General features: G+C 38.5%; 1 protein-coding gene across 7 annotated transcripts in view; it reads right to left on the reverse strand.

Moving 5' to 3' along the window:
* The window catches only part of KCNIP4 (potassium voltage-gated channel interacting protein 4), a 1,198,945-nt gene that overhangs the window by 128,599 nt on the left and 1,048,501 nt on the right, over positions 1–21,845 (reverse strand). The window contains exon 2 of one of the 7 annotated variants that reach the window (XM_060299199.1): positions 4,840–4,941. The exons of the other annotated variants lie outside the window; for them this stretch is intronic. Coding sequence (XP_060155182.1) covers positions 4,840–4,941 — 102 coding nt within the window. The remainder of the gene's footprint in view (positions 1–4,839; positions 4,942–21,845) is intronic. 7 annotated transcript variants of the gene reach the window in all.

A 21,845-nucleotide genomic window follows, 5' to 3' on the forward strand; every position in this document is an offset into this window, starting at 1 on the left:
CACTTAAATTAATTCTTTCATCCAATAATTTCAAATCTGGGAGAAAATAATCTAAAAGACATACATAATTATATACACAGAGATATTTATCTCAGTGCTATTTATATTATGGGGGAAAAAGAGAAAAAGGGAAAAAATCTAAATATTCAAAAGCCAGGGAATGCGGTCAAATACAACATATTGTAACTATACAATGGAATATTATGTTTGCCATTAAAATATTTACATTTTAATAACAAGGTTAATACTTATGAAGGTATGCAATGTAAGAAAAGGATAAATATTTGGTATGGATGGGATCATTAATGCACACACGGATGAAAAAAAGATGTTACTTATTATCTGTAGTTACTTCAAAGTACAGGAGCATAGTAGGATTGTGTGTTGTGTGGTGTGAGTGTGTTATGTGCTGTGTGTTGTACTTTCCAAATTACTGCCATGAACATGAGTGACTTTATTAAAAAATATATATTTTTTTACCTTTTATTTTATATTGGAGTATACTTGATTAACACTGTTGTGTTAGTTTCAGGCATACAGCAAAGTGATTCAGTCATACATATACATGTATCTATTCTTTTTCAGGTTCTTTTCCCATTTAGGTTATTACAGAATATTGAGCGGAATTCCCTGGGCTATACAGTAGGTGCTTGTTGGTTATCTATTTTAAATACAGCCATGTGTACATGTCAGTCCCAAACTCCCAATATAACCCTCCCTCCACCCTTCCCCCCGGTAACCAAAAGTTCATTCTCTAAGTTTGTGAGTCTGTTTCTATTTTGTATATAAGATATGGAAGCAACCTAAATGTCCATCGACAGATGAATGGATAAAGAAGATGTGGTACATATATACAACGGAATATTACTCAGCCATTAAAAAGAATGAAATCATGCCATGAGTGACTTTTATAAAAAAAATGATTCACCCTCTCAACTCCAGAGGAGAAGGAGGCAGAACCCTGGCCCTGGGAAAAAGAAGCAGACCGGACGATTCTCCCAAGGGCAGGACAACCCTGGCCCTGGGAAAAAGAAGCAGACCGGACGATTCTCCCAAGGGCAGGACAAGGACCACTATCGTTGGAAGTTAAAGGCAGGCTGCTTTGGGCTCAGCATGAGGAAGATTGCTCTGTAAAGCTGGCAATCACCAAATGGTTATTTTCTTAAAGAAGCAGGCCTGCGCCCTAGTAATGAGAGAGGAAGTCTTTCGGGGAACCAGATGTGAGGGAAGGCTCCCTTCAAACTTTTGGGTTCTCTGGTTTAGGGAATCCAAGTGCTCTATAACTCAGCAGAAGTTTGCTTTTTCTCTACAGAAAAGATTTTTTTTTCTTTTGTTATTTGTATAATATTGATAAATCTCACATTCCTGCCAAGAGGAATGAAAAACCCTGTCATTTCTGCCTTCCTGAAAAAAGAAAATGGAATTTAGAATGAGTATTGGCCTCTTATTAAACTAAATTTCAGCTCTCTAGCTTTGAAGCTGCATAGGATCTCGTGGAGAATATTTCTGCAGCCCCTGTGCAGGTGATTCAAGCCTGGAACTCACCCAGTCAAGCCAAACCTCACTGGAGGGCTCTCTGTGGTCCCACATGGAGATGTTTGGTCCCCATGCTTTTTCTCCTGGGGGCCTAGGGTCCTGTCTCCAACCACCTGCCTCCTGCTTCATGTTTTCACATCAGCTTTTCAGTCCTGTGCCCAACTGCTTAGGGCCTGGAACATGGTTAGGGATCTAATTTAAAAAAAAAAAAAAAACGTTTCTAATATAGCAATGGAATTAATGTGGTCTCCTTTTCAAGTAATCTACTTCGACGTGCTGGGGTTTTCTTGCGATAGGTGGATAAGAGGGAAAGTGGTGGCTAGTGGCGGAGGGAGTTTTATATCTGTGGACCTTTGGGGGGGTCCACAAATCTTAGGCCACATCTAGTGTGGGTTCAAGAGCAGCCAGTTTTGTGAAATCCCATTTTTATAAAAATATTAGCTTTTAGGTCAGTCTCCTAATTTTTTAGTATCTTCTGTTATTTTCTTTTCCTTTCAAGAAATGTCCTGACTTTTTCCTCACACTTAGTTGAAAATTGCATTGCCATCCTCTGTGAACACTTATTTAGAGGTGTGGCTTTCCACAGTACTGATTCAGGAAGAATGCTAGCAAGGCACAACGATTCTGTTCTTCCCTAAGTGAGCAGAGAGATCCATCTGAAAGTTACATGTTACTTGTCTACTTTGTACAGATGACTCTGGTTTTGGTAAATATCTGATAAATGGGCAATTTTTATTTCAACTTGAAAGGGGAAAAGCAATGGCTCTAATAAGCAACATTCACTGACGAACAGTAGCAATAAAAATGTCTACAGCTTCAATACCGTGTAGAATTAAGGTTCTGGCATCTTTCTGAATTGTGGCCTTCCAGGCTGATGGCCTGTTATGTTTTGTTTGTGAGATAGTGTGTGTGTATGTGCAATGAAGGAAAAAAATCAAAGCAATGTAGCTTAACTATGTATTTTCTTGTCCCTAGGATTATTTATTACTGATAAAAATAATTTTGTCCTGCCCTCTTTCCCCACAGAAGGTTCTAGTAGGACAAAGCTTTTTAAAGGCTGTTGTACTTACTTCCCTATCTCCCAGCACAGGAACAGGAACTGTTATATAACGTATATAATAAATATACGTTGAATGAATAAGTGAATTAATAAAATATTATTATGATATATTAACTTTGGTCAGTGCCACTGAAATAAATTACTATGCTACTCTGGGACTTTTGACAGGACATACTGGGTTCTCTGAGGTACGTTCCATATTTTCTCTATCTGTGTTGTCGAGACTAGTGGAATTTTAGAGCGTTCACATATTTTAATCACTCATTGAGTTCATCAGTTCCTACAAAATGATGTAGCAGAAAAGAAAGAGAGTAGGGGAAGATATGGGTTGTAGCCCTACACCTGGAATAGCTCACCTAGCTTGTTAATGTTTGTTACCTCACTGGCAAAGAACGCTACCTTTTCTATCTGATTTTAACACGTTTGATGCTAGAAAAAAATTGTGCATGAAAGAATGTAAAAATAGGATACTTGTAAATGTTCACTATAAATTGCATAAGATATCTTTACAAAATAGAGGGTGTCCCTTTACATATCCTCTATATTCTACTGCTTAAGAATGCCACAAAACTGGAGAAAAAGAGGATGAAGAGGTGATGATTAGTCTGACGTATCAATTTGGCTAGGCTATAGTACCCAGTTCTTTAATCAAATACTAATCTAACTGTTGCTCTGAAGATATTCTGTAGACCTGGTTACCATCTGTAATCAGATGACTTTAAGAGATTACCCTGGATAATGTGCGTGGGCTTCATCCAATCAGTTGAAAGGCTTTAAGCAAAAAGTGGGTTTTCTTGAAAAGAGAATTCTCACTCAGGACTGCAGTATCAAATTTTGCCTGAGTTTCCAGCCTGTTAGGCCTATGAATTTTGGACATGGCAGCTCCCACAGTCATGTGAGCCAATTCCTTAAAATAAATCCCTTTATATATATATATGTTTGCCTGTGTATGTGTATGCACGTGTGTAGGTGTATGTATATGTATACAGATGGTCCCGGACTTTGGATGGTTTGACTTACGATTTTTCAACTTTACAAATGGTGCAAAAGTGAAACGCATTCAGTAGAAGCTGTACTTCGAATTTTGGTCTTTTCCCTGGGCTGGTGATATGCAACCTGGTAGATCCTCTCTCATGATGCTGGGCAGCGGCAGCAACCCATAGCTCCCGGTTAGCCATTGCTCACGAGGGTAAACAACCGATATGCTTACATCTATTGTGCACCCAGACAGCCATTCTGCTTTTCACTTTCAGTACTGTACTTAATAAATTACAAGAGATATTCAACACTTTATTATAAAATAGGCTTTGTGTTAGATGATTTTGCCCAACCGTAGGCTAATGGAAGTGTTCTGAGCACATTTGAGGTAAGCTAGTCTAAGCTACAATGTTCAGTACGTCAGGTGTATTAAATGCATTTCTGACTTAAAATATTTTCAACTTACGATGGGTTTATCAGGATGTAAGCTAAGAAAGACCTGCATGTATTGGTTTTGTTTTCCTAGAGACCCCTGATGATACAGGGAAAGAGTGGGCAGAGAAGAAAAGTCATATTTGGTAAATGTTTTCCACTTTATAGTAGTTTTTCAAACCTAGTAACATTTCTGATGTTTGGCAGTATCTAAATTACACAACAAATACGTGTATGTGAATCAGGAAATTTATGAGGCATTGCAGTTTAAAGTGCACAGCTGCTCTGCTAACAATTTAGGCAATGGGAATCCCTAGAGTTATCTGAGCCGCGTCCCTACACCTCAGATCATACTCCAATAAAGATGTTAAAAAAAAAAAAATCACATGGTGGATAAGTGTGCAGACAATAGAACACAGCTGCCAGGAATCAAATATTAGCTACATATCGAACAAATTAGGTGATCTTGGGCTATTTGCTTCATCTCTCTGGTATTAAATTTTTGATCTGTAAAATTAAAATGATAATACCTACCCTCTAAAATAAAAAACAAAACAAAACAAAAAAAACCAAAAAAACCAAAAATTTCCAAATGTTTTGAAGCCCAGACTCCTGTCACTAGCACTGTGCTGTCAGTCTGCCGAATGGGAAGTGCCTCACAACTGCACAGAGGTTCCCCTGGGTATTTAGGTAAACACGGATATATTAATAGAGTTACTTTTGCGGAATATAATATATGGATTCTTTTTAGAAGCAGAGAACTGCAATGCATGCAGACCTAAACAAACAAAACAAGCGAAGTTTGGGGGAGAAAAACAAACAAACAAACTTGCTTTGAACAGCAGGAGACGACGTTTTGGCAGCTGAGCAGGGCAAGAGCTTCATGAGCCGCTCTTTAATGCTGCGCTTGGTGCTGTTCTGAGTGTAGAGGAAACCTAGAAGATACGGGATGGGTTCTGTTAATGCTGTCTGCAGAGAGAAACTCAGGCATGCTGCAGGGTGTGTCAGCAGACGCCGGGCAGGCAGGATCTGGGAGCAGCCATCCGCTCAGGCAGAGGGTTGGGATCCCAGAAGGAAAAAATTAAATCCTTGTTTTCCCTTTGCTTTTCTCACTTTTTAGGTTTTCTTTATGTTGTATTAGATCACGATTACCCCATGAAAAAAGAATCATGCAAATATATCTTCTGAGTGGCAAAAATAAAATTTGCTGGCTTCTTTTGGTCTTAAATTGGGAATACAACAAATATCACTAAAAGAGTTAACTGGATTGAAATTTCAATATTGAAACCAGTATTAAGGGCCCACGTGACAATTTTGTGCATGCATTGCTCCCCATCTTTGATTCCAGAGGAGTGGGTGCTCTGCATAAATCATTCACATCGCAATCATCTGTTAGTACTTTTGCCTTCCCTGAAAGTGAGAAAATAGATGTCCTTCCTACACAGCTTCATTAGCATAAGCTGACGTGCCCAGAGATGGGACATCCTTCACATATTCACATGTGGACATTAATGGATGGGGCTCATTCAAACAGAGTGATTCCAAAAGAAACAAGGTGTGTTCACAAAACGTTAACCCAGGAGTAGACGGAGCAGTATCTGTGACTTCAGATAGCTGGAGACGACTCAAGAAAAATCAGTAGTGACCCAGTGGGCAAGCTAGCAAGCGCTTGAAAAACTATTGGTGTCAGGAGTCACACTTGTTCAGCTCAGCCTCAACTTGCCCACTCTGAGTGACCAGAAGGCTGAATTTGCATGTTGCTATATATATTGCTTCCCTAAGTATAAAGCAACAGCAAAAAGACCAATTTAAATCAAGGTTAGACCATCTTTATAATATGAACTTGGCAAATGTATCTCTTGTTGCTTTTCTACTTTATAATTCCCATCTTGGAATTATAAAGAGTCCTGACTGCAAGGCTACTGATCTATTTCCCTTTGGAGCTCTTCATCCTACCATTGGTGTCCACTGGCTAAAAAACCTGATAGATCTCTTGTGTTGGGCTGACGGCAAACTAGCAGCTACGAAAATCACATCAGATCATTTACATACTTGAAAGCCCCCTAAAACCTTCATGAAAAAAATCCACACTTTCTAGCACGGACACCAATCCCTGCATGATCTGGCCCTGTCTCACTCTTACAGCATTGTCCACCACCCTCCCTGTCTTAGACCATCAGCCACCGGCCACACTACCCTTCTCGCCTTTGTTGAAACTCACACAACAGGTCCCTCCTCTCCCCTTGACACATATGGTGTGAAATATCTTGCTTACTTGATATGCCAAGTGCTGGTTGAGAGTCTGGCACATGAGAAGAGATCAATAAATGTCTGACAAATGAGTGAATAGATTCACTTTCAATATCAAAAGAAGACCTGATTTCATCTCCTAGATTAGTATCTAAGGGAGCTTTTAAACTTGTGAAATAAGTCTGATTTACATAAAACAGCGTCTAGTTGGCTTCTTTGTATATTTCTAAGGAGACACGTCCATCTAAGTGTCCTCTCCTTTGTAAATGTGTCTGGAGCATGATGATTTTGCTTTAGTTTCTCAAGCAGGACATTCTGCTTCTTCCATTCATGTTCTTTCAAACCTCTGTACCACTGTATGTGCAGTCTGGTGGGTCCTTCATCACTTATCAACTTCTACCTGCTCGTGCAGCCTTCAAAACTCCATTCAAACACACTTGCCTTGATAAACTTTCCCTGTCGTGTTTGCAGCCTTCCCGAGAGAAGAAGGACCCTCCTCCCTCCTCTGCTCTATCTTCTCTATTGCCCCTGTATCATACCCCATTGCTCTGGGTATCGTCCCCTCTTGCTGATTGAGACCCTATCCTGACAAGGAGTTAGAGAGAGAAGGTTCTACCAGCCATCTGCAGTAGGAGAGAGACTAGTGTTACCTCCTACCCAGCTTCTTTGCTTCAGATTTGATTTCTTGTTGTCTAGTCCAACTCTACAAACGTGCCTGAAACTGGCATGCGGCAGACGCTCAAGAAATATTTGCTGGTTGCTTGATTTCCTCCTTTTCCCTTAAATTCTGAAATCTGCCAAGCTCACTCTCTGTGACAGCTTCCTGGACCCTCAGGCCTTTCTGCTTCCCAGGTACTTAAGTATTAACGTTACATTCCGCGTCCCCATCTCCAATTTGGTAATTAATGATGATCTTCCCTGGAGCATCTTCTGAACTGTACTTGGGGCTACAAATTTTACAGGTTGCTGTTTTCAGTCAGTAGTTAAAAGTCTTAGATTTTAGTAGTGACCTTGGGCAGATTATTAAACTTCTCAGGGTGTCTGTCTTTTCTTTATAAAACAAACGAAGCCTTTATACTAAAGATCTTGGTTGTCAAAACATATTTTTTAAATCCCTTTTAGGAATATATATATTTTTTTCTTTTGAAAATGAATAGCTGAGATTTGACATTTTTGTTTTTTGTGATTTTCTCTTCCCCTAAGAGAGAAGTGAGTAGGAATGAGAAACACATACATAAAGAAAAAAAAAAATTATCTTGCTGCCTTTGCATGGTTATAATTTATAGGAGGCCCTTTTCAACAATAATCTATTATCAGAATCAATAAAATATAATCTCCATGAAGGCCAGGCCAGGATATTTGTCTCTTTTTCAGCAGATTGCAATACAAACCACATTCATGGATATGCTTCTTGATGATCTTTGTAATACTGTAACAGTTGACCATTTCCTCATGCCTCTTCCCCTTAACTTCAACCTGGTTTTTCACCAATGACCTCACATTTCCTTCTCTTAGGAATATATTTAAATGTAAATTGTATACGGTGGTTTTTATTGTGTTTTCTTCTCAATGAGAGCTTTAGCTAAAAAGCTAAAGAGAGCTTTAGCTCTCCCTTCCTCTCCCTCCCCATCTTTCCTTCTCTGCTATCAGACCATTCTGCTCTTTTCCCCTTACAGTGTCTGAGTGTTCCAGCATGGTAATAAAACAGCCTAGGTAGATCCCAGTGCTATATGATTTGGGATAAGTATTTAATCTCTCTGAATCTCAGTTTCCTCATCAAGAAAATGGATTAGTAATAGTATCTACCTCATAATGTTGTTAGAATCTAATGAGATAATATATAAAGCATTTAGCACAGTGACTGTTCGTAACATACACTCAGTGAATGTTAGATATTAATTTTTTTCAGTCCTTCAGTGTACCCCTCAGGTCCTTTCCACATGCTATTATCTCTCTCTGAAATTTTGTTTTACTTCATTGTGGCCTAGTTAACTTCTGCTCTGTCATACAATAATCACTTTCTGAGGAAAACTTTACATGGCAGACCAAACTAGGTTATGAACAGCTTTACTCTATGCTCCTATAGTTTCCTGTGTTTCTCCTTTATAGCCTTATCACAAATATAATAAAAACAATTGATGATACAATTATGTATTTGACATGTCTTCCCTACTGCAATGTAAGATTGAAGATTTCTACCTCCAGCCTTTAGAGAATAAATAAATATTATTGGAAGTATTATCTCACCATAAGCAACCATATAACTGGCAAGTTACATGCGTACCTCAGAGACATTGCAGATTCTGTTTCAGGCCACTGCAATAAAGTGAATGCCACAATAAAATGAGTCACACACATTTTTTGTTTCCCAGTACCATCATCTGACAACCCAGTGTTGCCACAAACCTTCAATTTGTAAAAAAAAAAAAAAAGCAATATCTGTGAAGTGCAATAAAATGAGGTATGCCTGTATATGAGGCAACTGTTTTTAAGCACTGAACAACAAGCAATGTAGAACAGTGGTACTGGAGAGAAAAACCCAAAAGGTGAGCTCCACAATGCCCAGCTCCCTCTGCCTGGGTGCATTTTCTTTCAAGAGTTCAGAGAGGTGGAGTGCATGCTCACTGTGCTGAGGTGGCAGAGACTGGAGTTTGCAGGGCAAGGTGCCGAAGAAGAGAGAACTGTTATGTGTGTCAGAGGGGAGGAGCTGTGTGAAAATTAAATGAATGTGGGCCATTGTGATAGGTAATTGTATGTGTCAACATAACTGGGCTAAAGGTTGTCCAGATAGCTGGCAAAACATTATCTCTGGGTATGTCTGTGAGGATGTTTCTAGAATAGATTAACAATTTAATTGGTAGACTGAATAAAAAAGATCACATTCATCAGTACTGGTGGGCATCATCCAATAGGTTGAGGGCTTGAACAGAACAAAAAAGTAGAGGAAGGCGGATTTGTTCTCTGCCTGAGTTCAGAAGTCTATTTTCTCCTGCCTTCAGACATTGGCTCCCCTGGTTCTCAGGCCTTTGAGTTTCGACTGGAATTATACCATCAGCTTTCCTGGGCCTCTAGCTTGCAGATGGTAGACTGTGGGACTTCTCAGCCTTTGTAATTGAATGAGCCAATCTTTCAAAATAAGTGTCTTTCTGTTTATCTGTATACATCCTCTTGGTTCTGTTTCTCCGGAAAACACTGACTAATACAGTCACTGACCAAGGGCTGGGTGATGCACGCTCAGGGACAGACTTCATAATACTCAGCAAGCAGAAGCTGCTCTAGGACTGAGAACTGAATGGAGGTATCAGAAATCGTACAGTGCTGCAAGATGTGGGAGTTCTTGCCCAGGCTCCTCACAAAAAAATTAAAATAAAAAAGAAGAGAAAAAAAAAGAGAGAAAGAAGGAAAGAAAGAAATTGCACAGTGCATTGAGCACCTCTGGCATGCACTGGAGAGCTCAGAAAGACTATGCTTTTGGAGAAAGTATCATTTCCCAGAGTAAGAGCCACACCCTATAACTAAGTATAAAATCAAAATTGACCTATCCTAACATATAACAGAACTGAACTTGGCAACACCAAAAGTGCGAGCAACTGTGGAAAGCCTTCCAGAGGAATACTCAACACACTTTAAAAGAAGATAACACAATCTAAACTCCTTACAGTGTACTATAACAATGTCCATCATGCTACCAAGCATTAGTAGACATGTGAAGGAGTACAAAAATGTGACCCATACTCAAGATTTTTTAAAAAGCAGTCAATAGAAACAGACCCTAGGATGACACAGATGTTGGACTTTAAAGAAAAAATTAGTCATACTAAGTAAACATTTTAGCAGTGAAAATAAAATTACAAAAGGAACCAAATGGAAATTTTGTATGTGAAAAGTAAGATATCTACAATGGAAGAGCTTTTTGAGATGGGCTTAACAGCAGATCGGGGACGACTGAGAAAAGAGTTAAGAGCTTGAATGGAGATAGAAAGAGACAAATCATCCAATCTGAGTAACAGAGAGGAAAAGAGATTAAAAAATAAACAGATCCTTAGTGATTTGTGAGACAATATCAAATAGTCTAACATGAATGTAATTAGAGAACCAAATGAGATAGAAGAGAAAAATTAGAAAAATAAATGGCCAAAACATTCCAAATTTGTTTATAAACATCAATGTACATATCCAAGAAACTTGAACCTCAATCAAGATAAATACAAGATGAATCACATAGACATGTCATAGTCAAGTTATTGAAAACAATTAGAAAACAATTAGAAAACTCTCAAAAAAAAACAGACTAAAAAGATGTGTTATAGAGGTTAAATAATATAAGAATGGTTTTCCATCAGAAACAATAGATGACAGAAAACAATGGAATAAGTTCTGGGGGGAATAAAAAGACTTTCAACCCAGAATTCTATATTCAGTGAAAATAGTTTTTTGAGAATAAAGATGAAATAAAGATATTTTCAGATAAACTAAAGCTGAGAGAAATCATGGCTACTAGACCTCTATTATCAGCAATTATAAAGGAATTTCTTCAGGCTGAAAGGAAATTACATGATATGAAAAGTTAGATGTACAGGTAGAAATAAAGAGCACTGGAAATTGAAAATACGTGAATAAATATAAAATATTGTCTCATTTTCCTCTTATTTCCTTTGTTTAAAACAACCAAAAAATATTGTGGGGTTTATTTCATTTGTAGATACTACATTTCTGACAATAATAGCATAAAGTATGGGGGAAAGTAAATGAAATTTTACTGTTGTACATTTTACACAAAGTGGGACAATATTAACTGTAAGTAGTCTGAATAAGAGAAGAAGACAGATTACAATTGCTAGATGCTAGGAAAACAAATGAAAATAATAAAAGGGAGGGCAGTCAAAATTCCAACTGAGGAATTAAAATGTAATATCAAAAATATTTGGTTCACCCCAAAGAAGTCAGGCACAGAAGAACAGAGAAGCAAGGAGAATATATAAGACAGTAGACTTACACTCAGCCATATCATGAAACCAGAAACCCAATCTTTTTTATTCACTACTGTATCCCCATTACTTTCCACAGTTCCTAAAATATAAAGAGCGTTCAGTCAATATCTAATGAAAGCATGAAATCAGACTCTATGTCTTGTGACACGGTCTCAAAATGTGCAGATTGGCTGCATGTCTGTAACTGGCAGATGCATTTGGAATCTGCATGGGGGTATACATCCTCGCAGCATGTGAAGCAATGTCCTTCCCACACTCCAACTGGACAAGCTGTGTGTGAAGGCACTCTACTAAGGATGCTATGGACTGCATTCCCCAGCCAATAACACTGAAAGAAGATTGATGGTGAAGGTAGCTCCAGCAGCAAAATGCCTTAGTCTGGAGGGCAATTTACCCCCATAGAAACCAAATACTCTTTGATAGATTAATTGCATCACATAAATATTTATTTATTCTTTTATTTAAAAAGCACTTATTATAATGCATATATTGTAAATAGTGTTTGTTGTAGAATTGTGTATACACAGTGGTCATATAAGAAAACGTCCCTGTTCTCTGAGGTCTAACCATCTACACTGATGGTAACACCTATTGTATTACATGACTGATTTATTAGTTTCTTTTATTAAACCTGCATTCTCTGAGGGACGAATTCTATTCGTTCCTTATTTCACTTTTTCAAAAAACATTTATTGAATGCCTTCACTGTGCTTTGTACTATCCCAGGTGATGGGAATACTTCAGTGAATAAACCAGACAAAAATTCTGGCTTTAATCGATCTTACATTAGAGTCAGGGAAGAAGAAGTAATAAACAAAAATAAATAGCAAAATATAAAGTTTGTCAGATTGAAAGCAGGGCTGAGGCCTACTGGGGAACAGGTTGGGAGGTGGGATGAGGAAGACTTGTAATTTTTTTTTTTTTCTGCGGTACGTGGGCCTCTCACTGCCGCGGCCTCTCCCGTTGCGGAGCACAGGCTCCAGACGCGCAGGCTCATCAGCCATGGCTCAGGGGCCCAGCCGCTCCGCGGCATGTGGGATCTTCCTGGACCAGGGCACGAACCCGTGTCCCCCCACATCGGCAGGCGGACTCTCAACCACTGCGCCACCAGGGAAGCCCAAGACTTGTAATTTGAAATGTGGTGGCCAGGGAGGTTTCATTGGAGTGATATTTTAGCAAAAATACCTAATGAGCTGAGAAAGTTTCTTACCCTATTTTGATTATTAGCAACTACCACAGTGTATTACATATATTAGGCACTTATATATATATATTTATTGAGTGATTAATCTTACTCATTTATTAATTTATTCAATTAGTATTTATTGACACCTATAATGGACAGATGAATACCTTAAATTAATTGGCTATATAAACTGCTGAATCCAATAATCTATAACAAATTTATTACCTTACAAATCAAAATTAAGTCAACTCCCTTATCCCGGCAACTAGAAGTTACTCCAGTCTACTAGGGTCCTAGTGCTTCAGAAATCATGAAAGAAAGGAATACAAACCAAAGAATAAAAAATAAGTGTGCAAGTAAGTAGGCCACTTTAAATCATGATATAACTGAATGAAAGTGCATTCATTTTTACCAATGGGAAAGGTTTCATCTTACAAAGCCTGACTTTACGGAGAACCAATCAGCCCATCATCACTCTGGTTGCTCTGTATTTCTGACCCTTCCACATCTCAAAGGTGTATATGTAAGTGGTCATTCTTCACAGACTGCTTTTCCTGTTACACAAAGAAATGCCATTACGTGTAAATGTCAGGTTTCAGGGATGAGTGATGGGCCATGAATTATGAATTTAATAAGTAACTATCATGGTAATAGAAATGGTAATTTCACCATAATGAGAATTACGCTTATATCTTCCTCCTTTTTCTAGGATAGCTGATAGCAAAAACGAGTATTTCCTGTGGCTTTGCATAGGAATAAAGGCTCCTGCCCCAGAATTCACAGCCCTGTTCAAGCTTCCATCTTGTGCTTTTGAATTATAGACGATGTTTTTCTTTCTGGATCCTAAGCCTGTGGATGTCTGGTGGAGGAAAATGGCTAATAACGTTTCCACAGACATGGTGTCTTCCATGAATCAATAACTATGACAAAATCACCGGGCGTTGCAGTGGCACGGCGATCCTGCCTGTATCTCCTTTGAATCGGTGACAAGCTGATTCATGAGCAGTGACTTGGTGCTGGGCTAGGAAGCACATTCTTCACTGGTCGCAAATGGGAACTTACCACTCACAAGTCTATTTTTTAAATGGGTTTGGGGCTCATAAACACAAACACACACACACACACACACACACACACACACACCACACATACACACACACACAGTTCATTTTGCCTTTTCAAATTTATTCCTGAAGAAGCAGGGCCCCAGATAGTTTGTACTCTGGTGATGATTCTTGCTGAAAATTGCTGTCAACCTGCACCAATTGTTATCAGATGCTGCAGTCAGCCCGCCATTGTAATCATTCACTTTTTTTTTTTTTCACACACACAGACTGTATTTTATTTTTACAAGAGATAAATCAACTGACACCAAGCATTGTAAATGGATAACCATAACAAAAGCAACAATGATTGCAATTACCAAACACGAAACACACTCATACTGTGTCATAATATTGACATTCAATCCAGGAATCCTCCACTGTAACGGCTCCTTTACTTTGCAGTGAAAGACATTATGTATGAAGGGTAGCAGCAGGGTTAGTGACTGAAAATCAGGGGAAAATATCTACATTTAATTTTGTAACTATGAATTTGGAGGTTTCACACTGACCTTCCTAACCCACCTGCTTTGTTTTGCCTGGTTGAGAAACAAGTTACCTTCTTTATCAGTTAATCCAGAAGAGGGAGCCAGAAAGTGCTTGAATTTGCTGGCAATAATCTATAGAATCCAAATGTAAATAGAGTAAATTTGACTCAGAGCTGCCATTTGAAGACACCTGTTTCTCATAAAACGAGTGCTGCTCTGTCAACCTCTTTGTCTCCCTCCTGTTTCTCCCTGCCTCTGTCTCCTTTAGATTTATCTCTCACTTTCTTCAGTGTTTCTTGCTTCCTTATCTCTGTCTCCATCTCTGTCTCTGTGTTTCTCTGGCTCCACGTCTGTCTTTGTTCTTCTAGGTGTCTCTTTGTATTTCTCCTTTCTGTATCTCTGCTCTATCTCTGTCTGTCTCTCTGCCTCTGACTCGGTCTCTCTCTCAAACAAGACAGGGTCCCATTTGATCTTCTTTACCTCTGTGTTGAGTGTGTGCATCATAAAACATTTAGAGAGAGTTTTAGTCAGCTGAGTATAGGATAATCATTGTAAGTTATTGCTAGGCGAATTTCAGTAAACACCTAGATTGTCAAAAGCTCTAACGCTTTCCAAACCAGTACTGAGTGCTTGTGTTTGTTCACGTTTCTGCCCTGCTCTATTGGCAATACTAGCCAGAGGATGTTAGCAGAAAATAACAACATGGTAAAGGCATCCACTTTCTTTGGGGTCCTTTAAGATTCATCACTGAAGCCCAATTGTCCTTTGTTCCTCTGCATAGGTTGCCAAAACTGCTTATGTGGTGAGATCTTTCGTGTGGGAGTTGGGAAGTTATCTGGAGTTCCCTATAAGTAGGGTGACAAGACCTCCTGGTTTGCTCAGGACAGTGACAGCTTATGCGTTGTCCTAACATCCCATTCGTTAGCAGCCCCTTTTTGTGTTCAGAAATGTTCTGGTTTAGATGACAAATGATCTGGTCATGCTGGATTAGCAACTGGTAAGGTCCGTTCCCACAGAGCAATGTGCAGTCATTGAGGTCATTCCACTGTCATTGATGTAAATTGTGCAAATTTGTTTTAAAAACTGGTATTTAAAAATAGCTGTAATTAGTAGGAGAGATGAGACAGGGAGCTAAAATATAAATATTTGCATACGATAGAATATTATTCAGCTTAAAAAAAAGAAGGGAATCTTGCCATGTGTGACAACGTGGATGAACCTTGAGGGCATTAGGCAAAGTGAAATAAGCCAGTCGCAGAAGGTCATGATTCCACTGAGAGGAGGCATCAAGAATAGTCAAGCTCATAGAAGCAGAGAGTAGATTGTTGGTTGCTAGGGGCTGGGGGAAGGGGATGGGGAGATGATGTTCAACTGGTATGAACTTCCACTTAACCCAAGTTGAAGTAGGTCTGGGGATCTGCTGTACAACATAGCGCTCTGTGGTGCACTTAAAAATTCAAGGGGCTAGGTCTCATCTTGTGTGATAAAGCAACATAAAAAATGTACCAACATAAAAAAATGTAACATAAGAAATGTAAGTAATTTGGGCAACATTTGTAGCGGAAAGACTTGCAGCTTTGGAGTCAGAAAGAACTGGTTTGAATAAGTTCTGCCACTTTTTGTTCGTAAGACTTTGGGTAAGTAACTTAAACTCATGAGCCTCTTTGATCTCACCTGTATCACGGGAATGATAGTAATGTCAGCCTTTGCTATGTCCTGGGGTGTTAGGAGGTCGAAATGAGCTTACATATACATAGCTCCTGGCTTGATAATGTTCTCCTCCTGAAATGTGTTTAATGCTCAGCACCCAACTCAAGAAGGAATATTTCAAAAATGACAGCAGTACCTTTTTTTGATATAACAGCAATTAAAGCATCCTCCAAATCTCTATCTTGAGTGTTGCCCCTTTAATAATAATTGTATCATAAATATGAATTAAACCTAAATCCAACTGTGCTATTTCTTTTCTTCAAGCTAACACAAATAACCCATTTAAAATAGATAGCTAGTGGCAAGCAGCCGCATAGCACAGGGAGATCAGCTCGTTGCTTGGTGACCACCTAGAGGGGTGGGATAGGGAGGGTGGGAGGGAGACGCAAGAGGGAGGGGATATGGGGATATAGGTATATGTATAGCTGATTCACTTTGTTATACAGCAGAAGCTAACACACCATTGTAAAACAATTATACTCCAATAAAGATGTTAAAAATTTTTTTTAAAATATATTTTTAAATGTTTGAATGATTAAGCACTGTATAACTTCAAATTTTCCTTTGGGATTAGTCAATCATGTATTTTAAATTAGAAAGTTAGTTATAATTGAGTGAAGTTGAGTCTTCTGATGACAAGAAACCACAAATGCAATTTATAAATTGAGTTATAATAAGATTTGAGATTATAAAGTTTATTTTCTTGTCAAACAGAGTCTTTATTATATAATGAATCTTTCTGCCCCTCCACTACCCCAGTCACATTAATTTTAGTATAGCCTAGGCTACCCTGTTCATTTTATGATTGGTCAGTTACCGGACTACAAGCCCTTTAACAACATGCTTGAGAGGATTTTTTCAAAAAAATTTAAAAACTGCTTCCTTTTCTTCACTCTACTCAGCTCCTTTTAGTATAAAGTCCTAGAGTCTCATAGTGTGTTATAAGAACTTTGGCTTTTACTTAGCGTGAAATAGGCAGGAGGGAAAGATTTTGAGCGAAGTCTTTAGTGAGATAATCTAACCTAAGAGTCATTCTAGAAATATTCAGTGTTCACCTACTGAGCAGTGTCAAAAACAAACCTAGTTTCTGCTCTCATAAAACTTACAAGCCAATGAGGAATGTAAATATGAAGAATTAAACAATTAAAACAGAAAAGTCCTTTAGACCTCACTTGAACATGATCTTGCCCTAAGGAAAGGTGGAGATAAATAAAGCCTACAACTGAGGTCTCTAACAACAGTAACAAGAACTTTCTATGTGCCAAGTATTATGTAAGGATTGTATCATTTAATCTTTACAAGAACTCCATGTGTCAGATAATATTATGATAGACAAATCACAGGTGAGGCCATTAAGCATAGGGAGATGCATGTAGCTTTTAAGTGGCAGGACCAGGATGTAAGCACATGTCCATCTGTCTACCTCCTGGGTCTGACATTCTGACTTCCCTACTGCACTCGTAACGGCTCCAGTAAATAACTAGACTACTTCACTTACTGCGTGTGTCTAACTGTGTAACCTTCAGTTACAGGACATTTGTTTCACTTTGCAGAGCAATTTTTATTTCCTTCCCTGCCCCCTCAGTTAGCCTTCTTAAAACTCATCCTGTCTTGAATATAGAACTGAAAACTTGGTGACCTGCGTTCCTTCACCAGAAATGCTGCCTCTAATTGCATTTTCTGCAGGACATCCATCAAATTCCCGGTGGTATTAAAAAATAATAAGGCAGTTGAAGAGAAGGTTGCACTAGGAGATCCAATTTCTTCATCTGAAAAATAGGGGTAATAATACTTGACACTTACTAATCTCAAGGAAGTTAAGAGATGAATGAGGTAATTGTTTCTGCAAAATCTCATGAATGTAGAAGAAATAACATATAATCCATTATAACTTCCAATGTGAAACACTACTTTCCTATCCTTTTGGGTCACTGTATTCAATCTTGATCTTTCAACAATGTGTTTATTCTATAAAACTATTTGTTCATTAATCTAATGAATAGTATTTACTGAGTATATTATAAGGCAGACCCTGTGCTAGGTACTTGGGATCAAAATCAAATAAAATATGGAATGAAGCTAATGTTTACAATTTTGTGAATACCAATGACCTGGTCTTTACTGCTCATAAGAATCAAGAGGGTGGCTTTGAAAAATCAGCCCTGCCTAATCACTCCAGACTAACTGAATCAGGTAACTCAAATGTGAAGCCAAATTTGAGAACCATTGTTCTGTTCTGGGCTGATCCCATACCAGACAGATTTTCCAAAGAACTGCAGTTGTACAGTTCTGATATTGCAAACTAGTTGCTTCTACATGGACATTGTCCTGGGTTGAGAATGGTCTCTCAGAAATTCATGTTCACACTGAACCTCACAATGTGACCTCATTTGGAAAGAGAGTTTCTCAGATGTAATTAGTTAATGAGGTCATACTGAATTAGGGTGGGCCCTAAATTGAATGACTTGTGTCCTTATAAGAGAAAAGACACCTCCCCCCCACCCCTACCCCTCACACACAGGGAAGAAGGCCATGTAAAGATGGAGGCAGAGACTGGAGGGAGGCAGAGACTGGAGGGAGGCAGCTATAAGCCAAGGAAGGCCAGTGATTGCTGTCAACCATCAGAAAGTAAGGAACAGGCATGAAATAGAGTCTCCAGAAGAAACCACTTATGCTGGCACCTTAATTTCAGAATTCTGATCTCCCAAACTGTGAGAGAGTAAATTCTTGTTGTTTTAAGCTATCTACTTTGCGGTCATTTATTACAGATGCTCTAGGAAACTAATACAGGCATCAATTAACAGATTTTTAAGAAGGCCAGAAAAAATCGAATTATGCCATAGTCACATATTCATTCTCGACTTTATATATGGAGTCCCTCAAAATTTATTGGGCTTCCCTGGTGGCGCAGTGGTTGAGAGTCCGCCTGCCGATGCAGGGGACACCGGTTCATGCCCTGGTCCGGGAGGATCCCACATGCCGGGGAGTGGCTAGGCCCGTGAGCCATGGCCGCTGAGCCTGCGCATCTGGAGCCTGTGCTCCGCAACGGGAGAGGCCACAACAGTGAGAGGCCCGCGTACGGCAAAAAAAAAAAGTATATATATATATATATATAAGACATGGTGCTATACTTGTGATATCTTCTTAATAGTACTGTTAAGTTTTGCAAATTGCTACTAAGCATATTCATTCTAGGTAAATTAATCCACTTCACGCTACAACTGAGTGGATTTCTAACTGTGTGGCAATGCCATGTTCTTTATTTTGCAGTTATTACCTGCCTGTCTTCACTGGATAGCAAATTCCTTGAGGGCAGGAAATTTCTGTATTCTTATTGCTTTATACCCAGAGCCTTAGTGTCTGGCACATAGTAGCTTGTCAATGAAATGTATGTTGAATAATAAATGTAAAATGTATCGAGTGGTTGATGCTCACTTATCTTTCTATAAAAGACAGCTATCTCAGTACGACTACCAATTATTTTGCACCTGCTACATGCAAGGCAGGGTACTAGGCATCTTACATATGTCATCACTCACCCTTACAACAACTTTGCAAGCTGGGTATGATTCCTATTTTATACTCAATAACCTAAATATCTCAGAGATTTTAAGCCACTTCTCCTATATCCCTCAAAAGTAGCTAAGGATTTAAACTCCAGTTTGCATCTCTTAATGCAAAAAAGATGTTTGCACATTCTCAGAGGTTAGGAAAAAACAAAAATGCAGATTTCTTTTTTTTTTTTTTTTAAGAAGCGGCCACCCAGAGCCCATCCTTTATTGCTCAGGCTGTAAATCTACTGAAATGATCGATACTTGCTAGGCACAATATCGTACATGTTGAGGTACAAGTGATACCCACAAAACATATCAATACGGGTCCAGAATAAGTTATATTCAATTAAACAGTATAGTTGGAAAGATCCCTAACTTCGATCCTAAATTCTCTATCAACACTGCAGAAAAATCAAGGACAACAAATCAATGTCCCTAAGACAGATATGAGTAGCTCTTCCTGCTAATTTGACTTTTAGTAACTAATGCTTTATGCTGACACACATTGTGAAATACTGTCCTTGAAGACAGACAGCTCTGTCTGCCTCTAGACACTTTTATTTATTAGAAATTGAGTCAGGAAAATCTGATGTTAAAATTTATCACAGCAGCTAAGGGGCTATGTCCTGCTGAAGAAAATTAATTTCACGCCAATTTGGTAGATGTTGTCTGATACCTTCCATAAGTAACTAACTTGACCACATCAAAATATTGCCTAAGAGAATTCTCTGAGCTGCATAAAGTGAGGTCACATTTTAAATGTAAATTCAAAATAGTACCATATATGTAATAAAGTCTCACACTATGTGCCAATTTGAAAGTAATGCAATACTCAAATTTGTGTTACATTTGTCAAGAATTTCATAACTTCAAAGCTGGCAGATTGAATGAATGGTGAGCTATGTAGGATATTGCTTTAAGGCAATATCCCTTAAAGTTTGTAACAGAAACTCTGGCCATCCTCTTCAGGCTTATGGAAACATCCAGTTAAGACCTTAAATTCCTTGAGGAATAAATAAAACATAAGGGATTTTAGATTATAGAGGGATAAATAAATAAAACATAAGGGATTTTAAATTATAGAGGGATAAAACATAATCCCTCTATAATTCATACTAACCATGCCTCACCCCAAATACAGTGGACTGAAATTTTAATTCTGAAAATTCTAGCATCACTCCTTTCAAATCCACAAACGTCTGTTGATGCTTAAGTCTCATTAAATGCTCCTTGCTGCCTTCTCTTTCCAGGGATCTTAGAGTTTTACTGGAGAGAGGGTTAACTTTTAAGAGATAAAAGTGAAATGATTTAGAAAAAAAATCACTTCACTCCATAGGCTAATTCTGTGCCTTCCTCTATCATTCAGAACTCCTTAGACTGTATTGAAGCAATCACATTCTCTAGCTCTTCCAGGTCTCCATGAAATAAAATAGAGGGCTGTTTAGGAAACCCCAAACCATCATATTTCAGAAATCTGCTATGACTAAATATTATAAAAGGCACATTATAAATACTGTCTCATATAAACTTCATAAGAATCATTTATTAAGGAACAAACTGAACTCAGTAATATTTTAGCTTGTCCAAGATCAGAAGTCTAAAAACTAATGGAATGTGTCTAAGAACCTGGTCTGTCTGAATACCAAGGCCGCACGTACACTATTTATGTTTCATTCATCTCTGTCTCCCCAGCATCATGCACGATGCCTAGTATTGGCTGTTCAATGCATATTTGTTAAATGAATGAATCAATGTTGGTTGAATTCCAAAGGAGAAAGGAAGGCTCCTTGTTAATGAATAAATCATGACTTCTTCAAGGTTTCCAAAAACAATCAGCATTTCATTGGGACAATCTGAAATGCCAGATCCTGGCAAACCTATCTGTCAGTTGGAGACAAGGGCATTCAGCAAATTGAGCCTTGAAAACTCGCAGAGCCAGCCCTTACTCGGTGGCCTTCAATGTTAGGCTGCTGGTTACTGGGAGCTGGCGGGGGAAGGGGAGGTGGTAGTAGTAGGGAACCCAGCATTGTCAACAAACTCTAATAGTCTGAGATAACGGTGCTGTTAAAATATACTCAGATCAGAAAAAGGAACAGATTAGAGTTATGAAATTGAGATAAGATATCCTTACAGAGAGAAAGCAATATTGTGCTCTCAGGCTAAAATTTCATAGGAAGCTTGTGCAAATGGCTTTCTGGGTAAGGAAAATTATGGATCCTATCTTATTCTCTGGATGAGTAAATCCACTGAATTCAACCTGACCTTAGGATCATATGCACATAGAGCCAAGCAGGACAATCGGTCTGATAAATATTTTTATAACCAAGATAGATCTGAGGCTCATTTAGGCTTCTGGGGACATTGAACTGAACAAGTCTGAACTTCATGTTAATGATGATAGTAACACATGCCTTTTTTTTGAGCACTTTACAAAGCACTATCCAATATGATCATCAAAACAGTCCTCATAAAATAAACTACAAGGATGTATTGCAGCACAGGGAATACAGACAGTACTTTATAACAAGTGTAAATGGAGTATAACCTTTAAAAAGTG

Source organism: Globicephala melas, chromosome 5 (genome assembly GCF_963455315.2).
Source record: "Globicephala melas chromosome 5, mGloMel1.2, whole genome shotgun sequence".
Lineage (NCBI taxonomy): Eukaryota > Metazoa > Chordata > Mammalia > Artiodactyla > Delphinidae > Globicephala > Globicephala melas.